The sequence below is a fragment of the Neopelma chrysocephalum genome, unplaced genomic scaffold (genome assembly GCF_003984885.1).
Source record: "Neopelma chrysocephalum unplaced genomic scaffold, ASM398488v2 Primary Assembly neopelma1_253, whole genome shotgun sequence".
NCBI classification, from domain to species: Eukaryota; Metazoa; Chordata; class Aves; order Passeriformes; family Pipridae; genus Neopelma; species Neopelma chrysocephalum.
The window spans coordinates 1855786-1874595 of record NW_020897915.1 but is presented as its reverse complement, the minus strand read 5'-3'; the positions used below and the strand labels follow the sequence as shown (position 1 = coordinate 1874595).

At 49.9% G+C, this 18810-nt stretch overlaps 1 protein-coding gene across 3 annotated transcripts in view; it reads right to left on the bottom strand.

Annotated features, from left to right (window-relative positions):
* Nucleotides 1-346: 346 nt before the first annotated feature.
* The window catches only part of TXNDC16 (thioredoxin domain containing 16), a 50194-nt gene continuing 31730 nt past the window's right edge, over nt 347-18810 (bottom strand). For all 3 annotated transcript variants that reach the window (XM_027704066.1, XM_027704065.1, XM_027704067.1), the window contains exons 15-21: nt 16650-16818; nt 16040-16176; nt 10985-11069; nt 7218-7356; nt 6494-6654; nt 3821-4011; nt 347-2184 (exon numbers count right to left, since the gene is read on the bottom strand). In XM_027704066.1, coding sequence (XP_027559867.1) covers nt 1901-2184; nt 3821-4011; nt 6494-6654; nt 7218-7356; nt 10985-11069; nt 16040-16176; nt 16650-16818 — 1166 coding nt within the window. In that variant the 3' untranslated portion in view covers nt 347-1900. The remainder of the gene's footprint in view (nt 2185-3820; nt 4012-6493; nt 6655-7217; nt 7357-10984; nt 11070-16039; nt 16177-16649; nt 16819-18810) is intronic.

The window sequence follows — 18810 nt, the reverse complement described above, 5'->3', positions numbered from 1 at the left end:
ACGTGGACAAGAGCGGGGATGTGGGAATGCTCCTTGTCCTGCACAAACCCCCGTGGAAGGAAGGGATCCTGCTGCTGCCACCCCAGGACAGCAGCCCCTGCTCCCACCACCCAGCGCCCAGGACAGATGCAGACCGAGTCTACTCAGGATGGAGTTTATTTAAGATACTGATGACAAACCCAAGTATTGCACTTCACCTGACAGAGGGCAGGGTTAGATGGGATACTGGGAAGGAATTTTCCCTGTGAGGGTGGTAAAGCATTAGAACATATTGCCCAGGGAAGCTGTGGATGCCCCATCCCTGGAAGTGTTCAAGGCCAGGTTGGACAGGGCTTGGAGCAACCTGGGACAGTGGAAGGTGTCCCTGCCCATGGCAGGGTGTAGAACAAAATGGGCTTTAAGGTCCCTTCCAACCCAAACCATTCTGGGATTCTGTGATTAGGAACAGGACGGGAAATGACCAATGTACAGTTCATGGGGTCCAGCAGCGCGAGGACCTTATAGAGCAGAGAAATGACGGGAACTCACAGAGGTTCTGTTCACACCCTGACCTTCCCATTCCCTTGGGAATACTGCCTCTGATCAGCATGCCGCAGTTTATTCCTTTAAGTATATACATTTTGACTCAAAGCCTGTCATTCAGTCCAAAACTGGTCTGATTCAATTAAGGGCTTCCAGGAGAGCCCAGAACTAATGATCTATTTCTGGGCATTTCAAAATACTCCCAACCATGTGGGCTGTTTGCAGGATGAGAAACACAGTTTACAACACTCTCAGCATTACCATCAATTTTCCCCTTCCCGGGAATTTCAGAGCTCTAAGGAGAAGGAGGAGGGTCTGACCCTCCCAGTACATCTCAGGGGTGCTGTGGAAGGGAGATTGTTATTGAAGGGGGTGGGATGATCACAGAATCCCAGAATGGTTTGGGTTGGAAGGTACCTTAAAGACCATCTAGTTCCAACCCTCTGGCATTTGTTGTCCCCAGGAGATGGGCAAAGGCTGGAAAGCCACTTCCCCAGGTTCTGCATCTCCTCATCTAATCATGGATGTGAAGCAGCTCCATCCCATCCTGGGAGGGTCCAGATGCCCTTCATCTCCCTCCCCTCATTTCCACAGTCCTGGGCTTTCCACAGACCTCACTCCCAGCACCATTCCCAGCTCAGGAAGCACCAACCTCGCCGCTCTCACCAAGAGCAAAGAAAAACCGAGGCTGCAAATAACCTCCTGGGCTTGTGCCCAAGAAAATGCCAGCAGTGAGGAAAGCCATCTCCCAAGCTGCCCACCCTCGGGATTTGCTGGCAGAGTTTTGTCCCAGCTATTCAGGGCTGTTGTGTGAGCTGAGCTCTGGCCTCAGTAACAAATCTGCTTTAACCAGATCCTTCTCTTACCCCCAAGGATGAACACACTCACGAGTTTGGGTCACAAGTCAGGTGTAAGCACAAGCAGGTGCTGGTTGGAGCAGCCCAGGAGTGGGTGGAACACTGGCCATCCTGGCTCCACATGGTTCAGATGGTGCAGATGGAATTGCAGGACTTGCTGACGCCCATCTGTAGAGCTCCTACTTAGACCAGGGAGGAAACCGGCTTTTTATCTTGGAATCACTCACCCCTTCCCAAAGTGACTCTGTGAGATTTAGGGAAACTACAGAGCAGGGCTGTGCTGATTTGTCTTTCCCAGTGTAGTTCGTTGCATGAGGAGCTCCCAACAGCAGCCAGGGAGCAACATGTGGGATGTACAGACACGTCTCTGGCATTGGAAACACGCTGCAGCAGGGGGCTGGTTTACCCCTTCACCACTCACTTACAGCTCAAACCACTTGTCTCCTTGGTGCAGAGGCCCAGGGAGGGCTGGGAAAGCGCGAGGTTCCCGTGGGCAGCCCCACATTTCCCTGCCCCAGCCCTCAGAGCTCGCTGTGTCTCCTGCCCTGCTTCTCCCTGGCCGCCAGTCTCGGGGCTGTGCCCCGCAGGTCCCTCCCGGGGGATCCAGCTTTCCCTGCCGCGCTCTCCTGGGGTGGCTCTTCCCGGGTGGCAGTGTCCCCTCTTGGGTTCTCGGGTGGATGCTGCGCTGGCACGTCCCCAGGGTGGTGGGAAGTGTGGAGGGGGAGCTCGGGCATGGCCGCCTCCATCATCTGAAGGAAGTCGTAAGCAGGGAGCGGCGGTTTCCAGTCCTCCTCGGACAAGGTACCTGAGGAGCAAATACAGTCCCATGTCGGTAAGTTAAAGAGTTATGCCTCATCCTCCAAAGGGATAATTCCCTTTTTTTTTTTTGCTCTTTCAGGAAATACAAAATTAAAAATCTTTTCTTAAAGATGATAAAATTGTAAAATCCCAGACTTGGGTTGACCCAAGTTGGGTTGAACCAGGTTTGGGTTGAAAGGGACCTTAAAGATCACCTCATTCCACTCCTCTGCTGTGGGCAGGGACACCTTCCCCTGGACCAGGTTGCTCCAAGCCCCACCCAACTTGGCCTTGAACATTTCCAGGGATGGGGCAGCCACAACTTCCCTGGGCACCCTCTTTCCTCCAAAACTCATATTGCCACCCAAACTAAACCAGCCAAGGGGTGAATTCATGTTTACTGGAGCTGGCCAAGGCTGTCCTTGAGCCATGCCCTTGGATCTTGGGATGTGGTGAGATGCTCAGACACGAGCTGACCTGAAAACTAAGGTCCCTACCTAGAGACCTACATGGCAGCCAGGTGTCCTCAGCAGTGGAAACGGAAAAAGGAGTGGGAGGAGGGCTGGTTCATGGGGTTCTCACAGGAGAATTGGGTCAGAAACGGTGCCTTCAGCTCCAGCAACAGCCTACACACCCTACCCCACCAAGTTCACGCCAGCATTTGGAAACATTTGCTCTGAAAGACTCATTTTGAAATATTTAAATATAAGTGTAGTCACCTCATATCCTTTCCAGAGCCTGGAGCAGGCTGGCAGCCAGTAATTCCCAAGATCCCTGTAGCATTTCATGGCTACTCATAACACATAAGAATCACAGAGTCCTAGAATGGTTTGGGTTGGAAGGGACCTTAAAGTCCATCTCATTCCAACCCCCTGCCATGGGCAGGGACACCTTCCACCACACCAGGTTGCTCCAAGCCTGTCCAATCTGCCCTTGAGTAATTCCAGGGATGTGGCAGCCACAGCTTCTCTGGGAAACCTGTGCCAAGGCCTCATCACCCTCACAGCCAACAATTCCTTCCCAATATCCCATCTAACCCTGCCCTCTCTCAATGGGAAGCCATTCTCCCTTGTCCTGTCCCTCCAGACCTTTGTCTGAAGTGCCTCTCCAGCTTTCTCAAGGAAGGTATATCCCTGCTGCCTTCTTCCAAGGCTTCCTCAGGCTGATCAAGGCATTGAAAAGCTTCACAGAATGTGCCAACCATTTATGTCCCAAAGACCACAGCAAGACACCAGCTTCCTTATCCCTTCCTATAAAAAAAAATGCTAGGAGGTGCCTGAAGATCAGCTGTTTCTTACACTGACAACTGGGAGTTGGGAGATGTTTTAATAGCAAGCTCTGCTTCAGGTCTGTTTGGAGCAATGGGAGAGCACAGAACGTTTGGGGATTTTCACAGGGAAAAGATGTCGATTCCCAACTATTCACGTTTGGCTCTGAACATTAAACAGTCCCAGAGTAAACTTGTGAGTGTGGGTATTGTCTCCTGGCTGAACTATTTGTACTTCTCCAGCCCTGACTAGCAGAGCTAGTTTTTCCATCATTAAATTCCAGGGCAGACAATTTATTGCATGTAGTGTCTTCTCATAAACAGACTGGAGCTCACAGTGTGTGCTTAGGAACGTTATAAACCTGTGTCCACTCACAGCTGGGAGTCTCCAGTCCCGCTTGGACCTTCTCCAGCCAAGACAAGATGTTCACTTCAGTGATGGACTGTTCTGGTGGGAACTGGAAAACCTGACCCCCGGCGTGGAGGTTCACCCAGACGAGCACGGGCAGCGAAGGCACAGCGGCAAAGTACGTCCTCAGGATCCCATATCCCACTGGAGTCTTCTTCCTGTTGGGAAGAGGAGATTCAGGTTTGGGAGCATAGCAACGCTAAGAGCCAAGCAAGCACCAAATCCCTTGGGTAACATCCAACAAAGCCCAGTTTTGCCTGTGGGACTGTAGGAGCCTCATTCCTGGAAGTGTTGAAGGCCAGGTAGGATGGGGTTTGGAGCAACCTGGGATAGTGGAAGGTGTCCCTGCCCATGGCAGGGGGTTGGAATGAGATGGTCTTTAAGGCCCCTTCCAATCCAAACCATTCATGATTCTAAGCTCAATAAGCTCAGTGCCTTAAGGAACCTATTTGGATCCAACAGAGAGGGAATGGACAGGAAATTGGATGCACAAAGAATCCTTGAGCAGCGAAAACTCTGTAGGAAGGTGGGAAATGTTCTCCACCTTAAGTTTTTAAGAACAGGTGAGACTGGAGCATGACAGGTTCCCGCAGCCCCCCGGGGTTAGTCCCTGTCTGCAGGGAGAGCTGCCAGCTCCTTCCAGCCCAGCTGCTGCCACTGTCCCACAGCAGCAGCAATTCCACAGGGATGGAAAGGCAGGAGCTGATGCAGAGGGCTGTGCTCAGGTGGTCCAGCCACTGGGGCTTCTCCAGAGGCAGGGATGGGATGGCAACTTCCCCAAGTGACAGAGAGTGACATTGAGAGAGAGGGACAGCAAGCCCATGAAGATGCTGAGCCCTTCTGGAACTGTTTTCAGGCTGAGTGATGCTCCAGGTCTGAGCTGGCTCTTGCCACAGGAATGAGATCCTCTTTCTAGGATGAGGGACTTTTGACAAGGGCATGGAGGGACAGGACAAGAAGGAATGGCTTCCCACTGCCAGAGGGCAGGGTTAGATGGGATATTGGGAAGGAATTGTTGGCTGTGAGGGTGGGAGGCCCTGGCACAGGTTGTCCAGAGAAGCTGTGACTGCCCCATCTCTGGAAGTGTTCCAGGTTGGGTTGGACGGGGCTTAGAGCAACCTGGGCTAGTGGAAGGTGTCCCTGCCCATGGCAGGGCAGTGGAACTGGATGACCTTTAAGGTCCCTTCCAACCCAGACCATTCTGCAATTCTGAGACTGATTTCTTGCACTTACAGACAGGTCCCCTCCAGTTTCTTGCCCAAAGAGAGGAAGGGGATATTTTACCCCTGGCAGCAGCCTGACAGTGCCACCTTCAGCATTTCATTCTCTGCAGATCTCAGCTCCTGCTAATTCCTCCTTGCTCTCCTCACAGTGACCTCCTCCTGCCCTGTCCCCCTCCAATGCCCTCTTCCATCTGGCTGTGTGGGATTTTCCAGACTGCAGCAGCTGTTGGTCTGTGTTGGGGCTGCCCGGGAGTCCCACAGACCGGAGTTTTCAGGCGGCTCCTTGTCCCCTTCCATCCTGGCTGTCCCCAGGAGGGCCCTGCCCTGGGATGTGGCTCCCTGTGGGAGGCACACCCTGCTCCCTTCATCTGCTGGAGTCCCCTGTGTACCCCCTCAGAGGGCAGGGATGCTTCTTCAGGGACAGGGACCTCATATGAGTTCAAAGACACCCTACAGTGGGTTTAGACCCTCTGCAAGAATGAGGAAGTAGCAATGAAGCCCTACAAGTAGAGGGACCTCCCACATGAGACCAGGGACCCCAATGCCAGGACAAGGATCCCACAGTGATCCCCCCCAAGGAGAGGGACACCACAGGACCCCCTGAAAGGACAGAGACTCCCTATAGGGAGTTTGTCAGGGAGGGAGAGCAGGGGCTGATGCGTAGGTGGGGAAGTTCCAGGGCACTCATTTCTTGTGCTTTACTGGCAAACAAATCTCCTGCTCTCTGAAAACATGTGCATTCCCCAATAGCTCAACCCAGCCCACGCTGGACGGCTCTGCCCAGACTTCAAAGCACGTTATGATTAAGTCACTGAGGTGTCTCTGGGCTTGGGCAAAACAAAGAGAGGCTAAAAAATTAAAAATGCAACTAGGGAGGAGAGGATTATAAAAAAATCCCCTTTCCTGCAACCTTCTATTTCTTAGCTCTTGGACTCATTGTTTCTTGAATATTTTTGAAGTTTTCTTTGTGGGGCTTCTTCTGGCTGAACTTTCTTCTCCCAGTCAATGACCAGTCATTCCCTCTAATTGCTGGTGGAAAATCACCATAAGACATTCCAGGAGGGCAAATTTCTTTTCTTCTTTTACTCCCACGTGCAACAAAAATACAAATAACACCAGACCCAAGGTCAAGCTACTACACAACATCCTTGAGAGCATTTTACTCTATCGAAAATTGTTTCTGCAATCAATTAAACATTTACTAATTTAACTTTGTCAGGCAATTTTGCAGCTGCCCAGAACACAGACTGAATCATTGCTAAGTGGCTTGACCTCCCAACTCATGATCATTTCAGACCCAATAATCAAATTGCCAGCTCGTGTTTTCAGTAATTGCAGCCTCAGGTTTTTTTTCCTCGCCCTGAAAATGCTCAGAGCGAGCGAACGGAAAGGAGGAGAGAGGTTTTCGCACACTCACAGGTTCAACCAGCAAGCCACAAATGCCTGCTGGGGTCTTCCTTTTGCCAGCTTCAGCATTTCCTTGCTTTCCATTTTACTGATGTCACCGTCACTGAACAGGATGAGGAAGGGCTTGGTGAGCTGCAAGTACTGGGGCAGATTTTGCACGGTGATTTCGGGCTGCAAGACATCAAAACAAGAAGTTGGGGTTTATGGGGAGGAAAAAAAAAGGGGAAAATTTGACTTTCTGTCCTTACAGGAGGGGTGCAGAGGTTAAGCAAGGGTGGGGTATCCAAGGGCTGGAAAACAACTGGGTGCTAGGATTCTGGTGCACGTTGGAGATGAATATGCCCAACCCTGCCCATCACACGTCAAGTCCAGAGGAGCAGCTGGGACAAGGTGGGCGTGAGCAGAGGAGAAGCAAGGCCAGCTCATCCCAGATCCATGTCTTACAGCTACAACCAGTCTTCCAAAGGCACGTGGAAAAGGCTGGGAGCAGAGCCTGCGAGAGGCCAAGCCACCACAGCAGCAGGTCAGTGACTACGAGGCCATTCCATCACCTCCAGGGTCTCCTCCCCCGAGACCACCCAGCAAACAGCAGATTTCTGCCCAGACTCCCCGATCCAAGCCATAAAATTCGAAAACAAACTCAGCATGATGAAAGTAACGAGCAGACATGTTTGTTTTGCAGAGCTCCGTGCTGCAATCAGGGGAAAAGGACACTTTTATTCTCTTTTACTTACAAAAATGTCCAGCAGTTCATATCTGATCATCTGCACCATGTCCTGCACGCTCTGTTTGGACAAAGAGATGCCTTCCACGCTCCGACCTCCGCTCCGGGCAAGGAGGAGGGCTGGGGGGGACACGGAGTATTTACGGGATCTGGGAAAGAGGGATGGCAACAAGGATTGGCTGGAGAACTGGACACACACCAAATGCACTGCAGACAGAGCTGGCATCCTCCTGGGGACAAGTAGGGACAGGGAAGTTCCACCCCTGGAAGTGTTCCAGGCCAGGTTGGATGGGGCTTGGAGCAACCTGGGATAGTGGAAGGTGTCCCTGCCCATGGCAGGGGGTGGAATGAGATGAGGTTTAAGTTCCCTTCAATCCAAACCATCCTGTGATTCTCTGAATTCTGGTGTCATGACCTTTGAAAAATTTCCAGCAGCCTTAGAAAAATAAACTAGACATGCCCCAGAAAAACTGCTGAGGCCACTGATTTCCTCTGTCTCACCCTTCCTCTGAGCAGTGACATCTGGAGCCTGCAGGGCTGAAGTTCCTCAAACTTCCAGAAAACTGCTCTCCCATCTTGATGTCCCTCCTGCCCTTTCACTGCTCAGACTTCTCCTAATTTTGCTTTTTCCACTTTCTCAGCTTTTCTTTAAAACCCTTGAACCCTGTTATCTGAAGAGCACTGAGGAACAAAGCATGAGCTACTCCCCCAAGAGTCTGTGGGTGCAGCCTGGGGATGTTGCTCTAACGTGGGGCTGGACTTCACCAAAATTTTTGGCTTGTTCCCTAAGCCAAAAATTAGATCTCCTGGTGCTTATTTTGTGTGAGTTGTGTCCCTTGGAGGGACAGAGAGTCCTTCTGAATCTGAGAGTCTGAGACCTTCTGTTTGCCTTGGCTTGGGAGGCAGAGTGAAGCCCTGGGTGGGTGCTTGCACCACCCAACCTTGGAAGTGAAAAGGAAAGAGAAGTAGGAATAGAATCCAAGAATCCCAGAATGGTTTGAGTTGGAAGGGATCTTAAACACCACCTTGTTTCACCCCCTGCCACGGGCAGGGACACCTTCCACTAGCCCACGTTGCTCCAAGCCCTGTCCGATCTGGCCTTGGAGACTTCCAGGGATCCAGGGGCAGCCACAGCTTCTCTGGGCAACCTGTGCCAGGGCCTCACCACCCTCTAAGGATTTCTTTAGGTCATCAATGACAAAGCAAGTGGAGGAAACTGCTGGTATTTCCATGATGTCCAGCTCCTATGGAATTGAGCCTCACACCTCTGAGAATCCTTTGAGCTGTGAGGAAGATCCTCAACTTTCCTCTGTGCTGTTTTGCAAATTAACCTCTATTTACCATTCATTAAGAGTGGCAAAACCTTAAAAAAAAAAATTAATTCAGGGATTTTGAACTTCCTAAACTTCCACAGGTTTTAAAGAGATTCTCTGGCTTGGTCATGGCTGAGAGGAGGTGAGGACTCTTGCTCCCTGTGTCTAGAGTACATCAACTTGTTCAGCAGCCTTTCATGGGTCTGTGAGGGTGGTGAGGCCCTGGCACAGGTTGCCCAGAGAAGCTGTGGCTGCCCCTGGATCCCTGGAAGTACCCAAGGCCAGGTTGGAACAAACTGGTCTAGTGGAACGTGTCCCTGCCCATGGCAGGGGGTGGAATGAGGTGGGATTTAAGGTCCCTTCCAACCCAAACCACTCTGGGATTCTATTTCATGATTCTATAAGGAAATTTTTTATATACTGCCAGCAAACCACCAAATTCCCCAGGCAGAGTCTACCCTGAAATCCCTTCCCATCTTCCTGGTACTGAGGGGTTGTATTGTTGCCTGGGACAGCTTTCTATTTATACAGCAGGGCCATTCATTGGGTAACACGAGTCTTGCATTTAAATCAAAAACATCTGCAAACAAATGCTTGGCAGGAACCTGAGACATGGATGTGGAAATAAATAACGACCTCATTCAAAGCATTTCTTCCTCAATGCCTTTTTCCCCCTCATTAGTGACCAGCAGAGCAGGTGCCTGCTGAGCAAACAGCTTTGCCAACAACACCTTTGTGTTTCCTGCAGATCTCTTTCTCTGGAAAGAGGGGAATCAGCTCTCCGTGACCTGGGAGCCACAAATATTTTTCTCCTTGAGCCTCGAGCAGAGGAATAGCTTTTCTTTTTCTCAAGAAGGGAAGTGAGCCTGGCTCTTGCATAAGGAATTCCTGTAAGTGTTTACTTTCTACTTACAGTTGAGAAGATGATCAGCTACAGTAGCTTCACCCACAAATCACGGCCAAAATCCAAATTTGGCAGAAGGAGTATCAATATAAACTGTACTAAATATTCCAGCTAAACAGGAGCAGGCTGGAGACTCCTGGAATAGGAGCAGGGAGGTCTGTTCTTGCATGTGTCAGTGGTGAGAGAACACAGGCTTTTTCTGCTGGTACCTTGTAAGATGATCCTCCCCTCCTTTGCTTTTTCCCCTTTATCAGCTGAGCTGAGATCCTTAGGGAAGAAAAGTCTTGGGGGGTTATGATTTTGGGACCTGCCCAGTGATCTCCCATCCCAACAAGCCTGGCACTGCCTCACTTCCAAGATCCAAGCATGGAGCCCAGTTTGGTTGCTGGAGAAGTATTCCCAAGGTCTTTTTACACCACAGAAATTCCCGTGTCTCTTGAGGGAGGCATCACATCCGTAGGAAACTAATGAAAATAATTCCCTGCTGCATTACAGGCTGTTAAACCCACACCTGGAAAACAGGCCAAGGACCTTCTGGGATTTTTAACTCTGATTTGATAGCTAATTCCTCAGGGAAATGAGAAGCTGAAGATTCCCCCTGGATCTCCCTGCTTTCCTAGGCACTGAAGCATCTCTCACACTCTTAATCCAAAGCACTTTGCCCCTTGCTGGAATCTTAATGACGCAGTTAAGTGCTCAGATCCCATAAGCTCCAATTTGGCTCACAGTTAGGGATGCAACCGATACTTATTCCACCAGGAATTGGCCAAGGAAGCCTTGACTTTGCCTTCACCATGTGTGCAGGAGGAAGGCTGCTGTGTTTTTCCAGCACTCTTCCTCCCAAAGCTCTGTCTGGAAATGGTGGCAACATCTTGCCCTTGCCAGGGGGAGGGATAAGGGGGGAACATCTATCAGGGAAAAAAGATCCATGGTAAGAGGATGAAAAGACAGAGGTAGATTCCTCCCTATCCCTGGCAGCTCCCAGCTAGATGCAAGAGCCCACAGGGAAGCTGGATGAGACCAAAACTCCAAGGCAGCTCCATGGCAAGACAGCATTTATTTCCAGACTTCCAAAGCCTTTTCCTGTTCCCAGCTCAATGCCCACTCCACAGCCCCTCTCCTGGCTGCTCTTGCCAACTGGGGGAAGCCATCAGAGCAAGTGAAGGGACTGCACAAAGAGGAAAGCCAGGGACAATCCACCACTTTTTCCTGATGGAAAGAGAAGGGCAGAGCTCTTTTTATTCCCTCACACACTGATGGTATAGTTTTTCCAGCCTGTTTTTCCCCTCCATAGAAGTTTGTGTGAGGAACACAACCAGATCCAGGGGGGCTGGCAGGGCTGGAGGACTGAACAGGGCTGAGTGAGTTGACCATGGACAGGCTGAGAATCAGTGGCAGAACCAAGGTCACAACTCCCTTGGGATGAGTCCTGAGCAATCTCCCAGTCTCCCTGCAGGACTAAGTCACTCAGCCTGGCCAGTGACACTTGCTCCAGGCACTGCCTTTCTCTAAATGCAGACCAGTTTGAATAATTCCCAGGGAAAAAGAGAAACAACTTACAAAGCCAAGCCATCATCTTCAAAATACATCCCCATCATTACGTGGCCACTTAGGATGTTTCCCGCCTCTTCAAAAGCTTCCCTGGCTGGAGAAAAAAAAAAAAAAGATAAAAATACAAGAATAAACAATAGAAAGGGAGGTGTTGAGGTTCCTCCTGGAAACCAATGGATGCCTGCACACGTAACACCCTCCCACGGCGAACTGTCGGGAATGAAACCGGGATTAGAGGCTCATGAGAAATGGCTGCAGCTCAGGGCCACGGGCCATGGGAGGAGGAGCTGGCAGTGACCAAGGATGAGAGGAAAATTCCCATTCTGAGAAGAGGGTTTGCTCTTCAGTCACCAGCCCTGTGTTTCCAGGTTTCGTGGTAGAGGAACTGCTGGAAAATGAAATGTCTTTAAGGGCTTTAAGTCCATGTAAGTGTTCTCAGGAACGGGAGCAATTATAAGTCCAAACAGAAATCTTACTAATCCCAGTGACCTTTGGGAAATGACAGATGATGACTTTACAGGAGTAGTGTTAAGAGCCCAGAGATAAACCAACCTCTCCTACGAGTGCCTTGGTTTTATCCAGTTCCTCTGAGCAGGCTGGGACTGTCATAGGATGGGGAAGGAGCAGCTCGGGGCTCTTTTGATCTGTCACAGCTGAGACTGAGAGCAGAGCCCCAGAAGGAAGCTGACTCCAGAACTGGTTTATTCCCTTATAAAACAGCCTCAGTTTTCAAAGAATCCCAGGATGGTTTGGGTTGGAAGGAACTTTAATGCTCATCTAGTCCAACCTCCTGCCACGGGCAGGGACACCTTCCACTAGCCCAGGTCACTCCAAGCCCTGGTTTTCGGCAGTTGGATCCACGGGAAAGCCAAGCTTTGTGGGAACATGCAAAGCACTGTGTGTGAGCTTGTGCAATGCAGTCAGAGAGACCAGAGATCCAAACAGCTGCTGCCAAAGGTGGGGTGAGAACAGGGCGGATTTCAACACCACTACCACTCCTCCTCCTTTGGATTGAGCAACCGAGAGCAACCGAAAAGGCTCTTCTGACTTAGGGAGAGTGAGAAATGTCCCTCTTTGGAGAAGGCAGGTTTTTGCTGAGAATCAAGGTTCTGTCTCAGATACAGCCATGATATATGTTGCTTTATAACTTCAGTGAGATCAGTCAGACACCAGTTGTGTTCCTCAGAACATTCACTGTCACGGCACGACGGGCCAGCCCAAGCTCCTGGGACCTTTGACTCACCTCAGTAGACGGGGCTGCCTCACCAATGGTCACTTTTTGGTTCTTTGACTCCTCTTTTCCAGCTACACCCAAAGCTATATTTTCCATTGTGTCCCACAGGGACCATAAACTGTCATTTAAGCTATTTTCCTTTTCAAATGGAAGCTTAGACCCTTAAGGAGTGTCCCATCGAGGGTTCAGACGTTGTCATAGAACCCCAGGATAGTTAGGGTTGGAAGGATCCTTAAAGCTCCTCTCATTCCAACTCCCTGCCATGAGCAGGGACACCTTCCACTAGCCCAGGTTGCTCCAAGCCCCATCCAACCTGGCCTTGAGTAATTCCAGGGATGGGGCAGCCACAGCTTCTCTGGGAAACCTGTGCCAGGGTGTCCCCACCCTCACACCCAAGAAGAATTCCTTCCCAATATCCCATCTAACCCTGCCCTCTGTCAATTTGAAGCCATTCCCCCTTGTCCTGTCCCTCCAAGCCCTTGTCCCAGGTTCCTCTCCAGCTCTCTTGGAGCCCCTTTAGGCCCTGGAAGGGGCTCTCAGGTCTTCCAGGAGCCTTCTCTTCTCTAGGCTGAACACCCCCAGCTCTCCTAGCCTGTCTCCAGAGCAGAAGGTCTCCAGCCCTTGGAGCATCTCCACGGCCTCCTGTGACTTGCTCCAACAGGTCCATGTACTTAGTAGGAAACAACACACACACAACACAGCTGGTGACAGAGTTTGGCTGGTTCATCTTGAGATACAGAGAAACCACTCTTGATTAGGTTTGAAGTTGGTTTCCAGCTCTTTTGGTCTTTGGTTACCTGATTTAATTAGCGTTGAAGGAAAAGTTCACATCCCAGGCTCCTCCAAGGAGCAGGTCTAGAGGTTTTAAATCCTCCCTGGAGACATAAGCTCGTATTGAAGTGCCTGGAGCAGCTCTGGCTGCTGGAATTCTCTTCTAAATAAGGACAACCTTCAGCAGAATCCAGGTTTACTCCTTTCATCAGGGTCATTCCTGCTGAAATCCTCGTTCCCTCTCACAATTCCAAATTGTTCCATATTTTGGGGGCTGTGCCAGACCCAGAGCCACACACCAGCCTGTAATTCTGCACAGCTCATAGCAACAGCCTCTCAGCTCTGTGCCAGAAACCCCCCAGGTTCACAAAGAAGATGCACTTCTAAAGAATCTATTTCAATATTTCCTAGGAAATCAGTCCCTCTGAGAGCCCTGCTGCAAGACCCTGTGGCACCTGATCAGGCACTGCAGCACATCCCTCGAGCTGGAATCCCAGCTGCCTTGGGAACAAGAAGGAACAAAGCTGCCACGTGAGGAAGGGTCTAAAATCCCTGCAGAGTTTTGGGAGACAGGATCTGAGCACCTCCCCTTATCCCTCTGGAAGGAGGAATCTCCTGACCGTGCTCTCCAGCAGCACCTGGAGCATCTCTCACTCCTTGCACACTTGGCTTCCACTGATGCTGCCAAGCCCTGTGAGGCACCAGAGCAGCACAGGACACAGGTTTATTTTTAAATATTTGCCCCAGGGTTTAGGACAGAGTCTTACTTCCAAGGATCTTCCAGTTTCTGCACAGAAAACAAACCGCTCCTCTAAAAATTCTGCAAGTTTCCAGGAAAACGCTCGTTCGTTGCCCTCATAATACCATTCCCCTCTTCTTAATAAATATTAATTATGATTTTTCCCACAAGCCTCTTTTAGCTCAGACCCACCAAAGGGCTTCTTAACATAGTCCTCGCGCTAAGGGTTGGAAAAAATCCAGGGATTTATTTAGCCGAACATCTCTGTCTCAGTTCACTAGAAATGGCCAACGACCTGGTGCAGGATAGAGCAGGAATTCTTGCCGTGAGAAAACGACTGGAAATTCCAGATAAGCCCACAGGTTGATAAGAGGAGCAGTGTGGTTTTCCCGACTCCAGCCTGGTTTGGTGCCTGAACAGCTGGCTCCAGTTTTCTGCTCCCTCAGGCCATTCTGCGGGAGGCTCCAACACCCCCGGGTTATGGGAGGAGAACAACTTCCCGAATTTCATCTCCCTTGGCACCTGCGGCTGAGTTACCCCAGACTGCGGATGCCGTTCCGGATTGTGGATGGATATGCCCTGAGGGAAGAGGGAAAGAGTTGTCTGGAAACCTCCAACGCTCTTGTTTGCACAAGGGAGGAGATGAACAACTTCTATAGAGAATCCCAGGATGGTTTGAGTTGGAAGTGATTTGAACGATCATCCAGCTCCAACCCCCTGCCACGGGCAGGGACACCTTCCACTAGCCCAGGTTGCTCCAAGCCCTGTTCAGCCTGGCCTTGGACACTTCCAGGGATGGGGCAGCCACAGCTTCTCTGGGCAACCTGTGCCAGGGCTTCACACTGTGGAGCTGGGACCTTCCCACCCCACGGCCTCTCAGTTGCTTCCCCCAGGAATCACTGCCTTGAAAAAAGGAGAACTTTCTGATCTTGCTTAAGATCAAACTTTCAGACTATTTTTTATTTTAAAGCTCTGTTGTGCCTCTGAACTTTGGTTTATTGCAAACCAAGCTACTTTCTCACGTGAGGGGCTCCAGAGGGAATCCACTGCGCCCAGAGATAAGAACAAAATAGAATGTCTGGAACCAACTGGAAAACACTTGGGCTGTGCTCACTGAGCCAGCTGACAGCTAATTCCCTGTTTTCTTCAGGACCATCTAATGTGGTAAATATAGCAGAAAATCTTACTGATCCCCAAAAACCTTTAGCCCAGCCCAGAGAAGCTCTGGCTGTCCCATCCCTGGAAGTGTCCAACGCCAGGTTGGACAGGGCTTGGAGCAACCTGGGCTAGTGGAAGGTGTCCTTGCCCACAGCAGGGGGCAGGAAAAAATGATCCTTAAAATCCCTTCCAACCCAAACCATCCCATAATTCTATGATTTGCCTGAAACACGACATGATGTTCCCTTTCCAGACTGACTTTATTCCCTGTCCCTTGCCATCAGATACGATTGTCACATGAAAAATCACCGCAGCTCTGGGATCCATTTCCCTGTTTTTGCAAAGGGCTGTGGGAACCCAGTGGATCCTGGACCACAGCTATGGCAGGGAAGGGATGATACTGGAGCCCATCCCAGTGACTCAGAGCAAGCAGGGTAGGGAGATGTCACTGCTCCAAGTTTCAGCCACTGCCCAGGACTGCACTGACCGAGACTACGGAGTGAGACAAATCCAAACAAGTTCAGGACGCTCCTTCCAGCAGCTCTGCTTTGCATTTCTGTGTCCACCTATTCCAAAATTCACAACTGGATTTCACTGAGTTATTCACATTTCAGTCCTTTTGAGGCAGGAAATCTGTATTTCACCTTACTGCTGGTTTAGTTTTTTAAAAAAGTAAAGGTTTTGGATTGTGTGTTGAAGAACTGGGACCACCCCATTTTCAGGAGGAATCAGCAAGATAACCATGAATCCAAGAGTGGAAAGGGCTTTCTTTAAGGAAGAATATGCTGTGAAGAATGGATGGCTGATGGATCTGGGGCCAAGAGGGAATTTAATGCCAGCCTACAACTATTTTGAAGGGACTCACAGAGAGGACAGAGCCAAACTCTTCAGGGTAAGGGGCAGGAGATACAACAGGGACAGATTGTTGGGAAGTTACTGCTCCCACACTGGGTGTAGTAAACACACTTGGCAGCTGAAGGTCCTCTGAGCAAGGTATGGACCTCAGGTCCCACATCTGAAATGACCTGCAATCCTCTCTTTGTAAAACTAGAAAGGGTAGTGCCAGGCAGGCTGTGCTGTGAACTTCCAAGCAACCTGGAAGCATCCCTCTCCCACCAGGAATGAAGCTGAAGAGTGCTTAACCCACAAACACCACACTGACCTTCACTTGTGGCTGTGCTAAACACTCCCAGAAGGGAAGTGTGGCGATGGGATGACAGCTCAGGTGGAAACTCTCCTCTTAAATAACCTTCTGCTTCATCCATCGTGGCCAGTTTCAGCGGGCAGGAAACTCGGCTCCTATGGAAAGGCAGAGGAACAACGTGGGTCTTTGGGAGGAAGAGCCAAAAGGGCAACCTCAATCCAACAGGGCCCCCAGCCCCATGTGACAACTGTCATGCCTCAGTAGAGACAAAAATTAGTCATCTGGGAAGGCAGGACAGACAGAGAAAGGCACTGGAGCTGATTACGAGGAAGAGAGAACAGCCCTGAGCCACTCTGGTTGCTCTGAGATCCTTGGGATCCCCAATAAAAATAACAGAGAGGGAATTCCAGCAGAAAAAAAAATGGGACAGTGACAACAGAAGGATGTGCTGTGCAAGAACAGATGTTCCCTAAGACTGAAAAGCACAAAAAGTTATTAGATTAATTTCCAAACTAGGTCTATAATCAGATCTGGCATTATTTTCCCAGGAGGGATTTCCATTATACAGATCATGAAGTATCCAGATGTGGATCTGGCAGCTCTCCCCATGTGGGGACTCCTCACTTACAGGATGATGAAGCTGGTGAGCTCTTCAGTTCCCCACATGCCATCATATGTCACTGACTTCTCTCCCTTCCCATAAATCTTAATGGTGGGAAACTGGGTGACATTCTCCTGGGTGCAAATTCCAGGCCAGTCCCAGCAGTTCACCCGGGAGAGCAAAACCCCAGGAGTTCCTAGAGTGGAAAAGAAATACTTATGAATAATATGAAAACCTAAAAGTAATAATAAATTGGTTGGAAAATAGAGGTTTTTATTGGCTCATTTGGATATTATTGTATATATTTGTAATAATGCTCCCAGAAATCTCAAAATCCAGCCCTGGATACACAATCCCTTTGAGTACAGGCCATCTCCCTCTTGAAATCAGCCATGGATATGCCTGACACTTTTTGGCCACAGTAGTAATTATTTCCAGGCTGTGAATCTATTAAATATCCCATCAGGTATGGATAGATCCAAACAACAGAGAGGATGATCTCAGGGAAGTGAGAGGTTGTACTTCTCAGAAAGAAATTCCCAGAGACATTCACATCTGGCTGGTAACTCAAAGGGACATCACGAAATCCTGAGGCAACTGTCCGGGAGCATAAAGTAAGGAAAGGCACTGGAAATGCCTTAGGAATAAGGCCAAGAGAAGAAACAATACAGGTTCTCATTTACAGGAAAGAGGGAAGATGAAGCTTGGCATGGAAGAGGATGACGCAGTCAAGGCTTTTTCATTTATTAAGGTGCTCAGTGGTGAAAAATGTCTGTTCTACCTCAAACACGAAGCAAAACATACACAGAGCGGTCAGGGGGGATGTAAGAAAGGCAGATGGAATAAAACAGTTTGGTGCCATTCCCCCCGTGCTGTGCTCTCAGGCACATGGTGGGATTCTTGGGGTTATCCTGTGTAGAGCCAGGAGTTGGACTTGATCTGTCTGGATCCCTTCCAACTCAGGATTTTGTGGGATTCTGTGCCAGTTATTCATCTCCCAGCCACTACCAGACACCTGTTTGACTTTGAGGGGTCTGACAAATAAGGGAGAGGGAAAGGAAGAGCACGTGGGAATTACAGGGCAGTCAGTCCAGCTGGGGCTCCTGGGAAAAGTCCTAAAAAAGTGATAATCTCAAGGGATTGGTGAGCAGTGAAATAAAGGAAGGTTGGTTCCCTGTCTGCTCTCCATGAGCCCAAGACTTCTGCAACTCCAGCAAGCCCTTCATTCCAAATTCATGGAGTCACAGACTGGTTTGGGTTGGAAGGGACATTAAAGCTCATCTCATTCCAACCCTCTGCCATGAGCAGGGACACCTTCCACTAGACCAAGTGTCTCCAAGCCCCATCCAACCTGGCCTGGAACACTTCCAGGGATCTTATCTTTCTTTCATCTTCAGGCTGGGTGAAGACCAGCACACGCTGCTGCTGCTCCATGGCTAAGCCTGGCCTAACCCAGCCAGGTGAACCATCACCAGCTTCACTCCCTCCCCCTCCTTGGCTTCCAGCCTCCCCTGATCTGCCTCCCACCCACTCACAGCCCTGGCCAAGGACAGCCAGGCTCTCTGCAGTCGTCCATTCCCACTGCAGGAATGATTATCTCAAAAATCTTCACTCCTTCCCTAAACTTCTTTGAACAGGATTCAACAGCCACATGGGAAAGAGGGGATGAAACCTAGAGACAAGTAGACACATGGATGCAGACCAGTGTCCTTCAGAAACCAGGGCTGGGCAGGTGATGAGGATTTCAGATCAAACCAGCCAATCTTTCTTCTCTCCCTGTTCTGGGTTTGATCCTGATCGCTGTTTCCATCAAAGGCCTGGCTGATGGAATGAAACATATCCAATCTCCAAATGATCCAAAGCCCAGAGGGGCAGAAAGCAATTTGAAGGGCAAAGTGTAAGGAGACAGCAGCATTCCATGAGGAGAAGCAGGACGCACAGATACCATCAGTGCTGCAGAAAAGGGGTGAACTCTCAACAGCATCTGAAAGGTGTGGGAGGAAAATTGAGTTTTGCTGTCCTGGAGAGACCTCTGCTGAGCCCAGCAAGCCAGGCTGGGAAACACTTTTTTGGAAAGGTTTAATCAAATGAGAGTCTGGAGAGGTTTGGAACACATGCCTGCTGAGGAAAAACCCAAAGAAGTTTTGACTGGAAACCGCCAGGAAGAAAGAAACAATAAAATCTAACA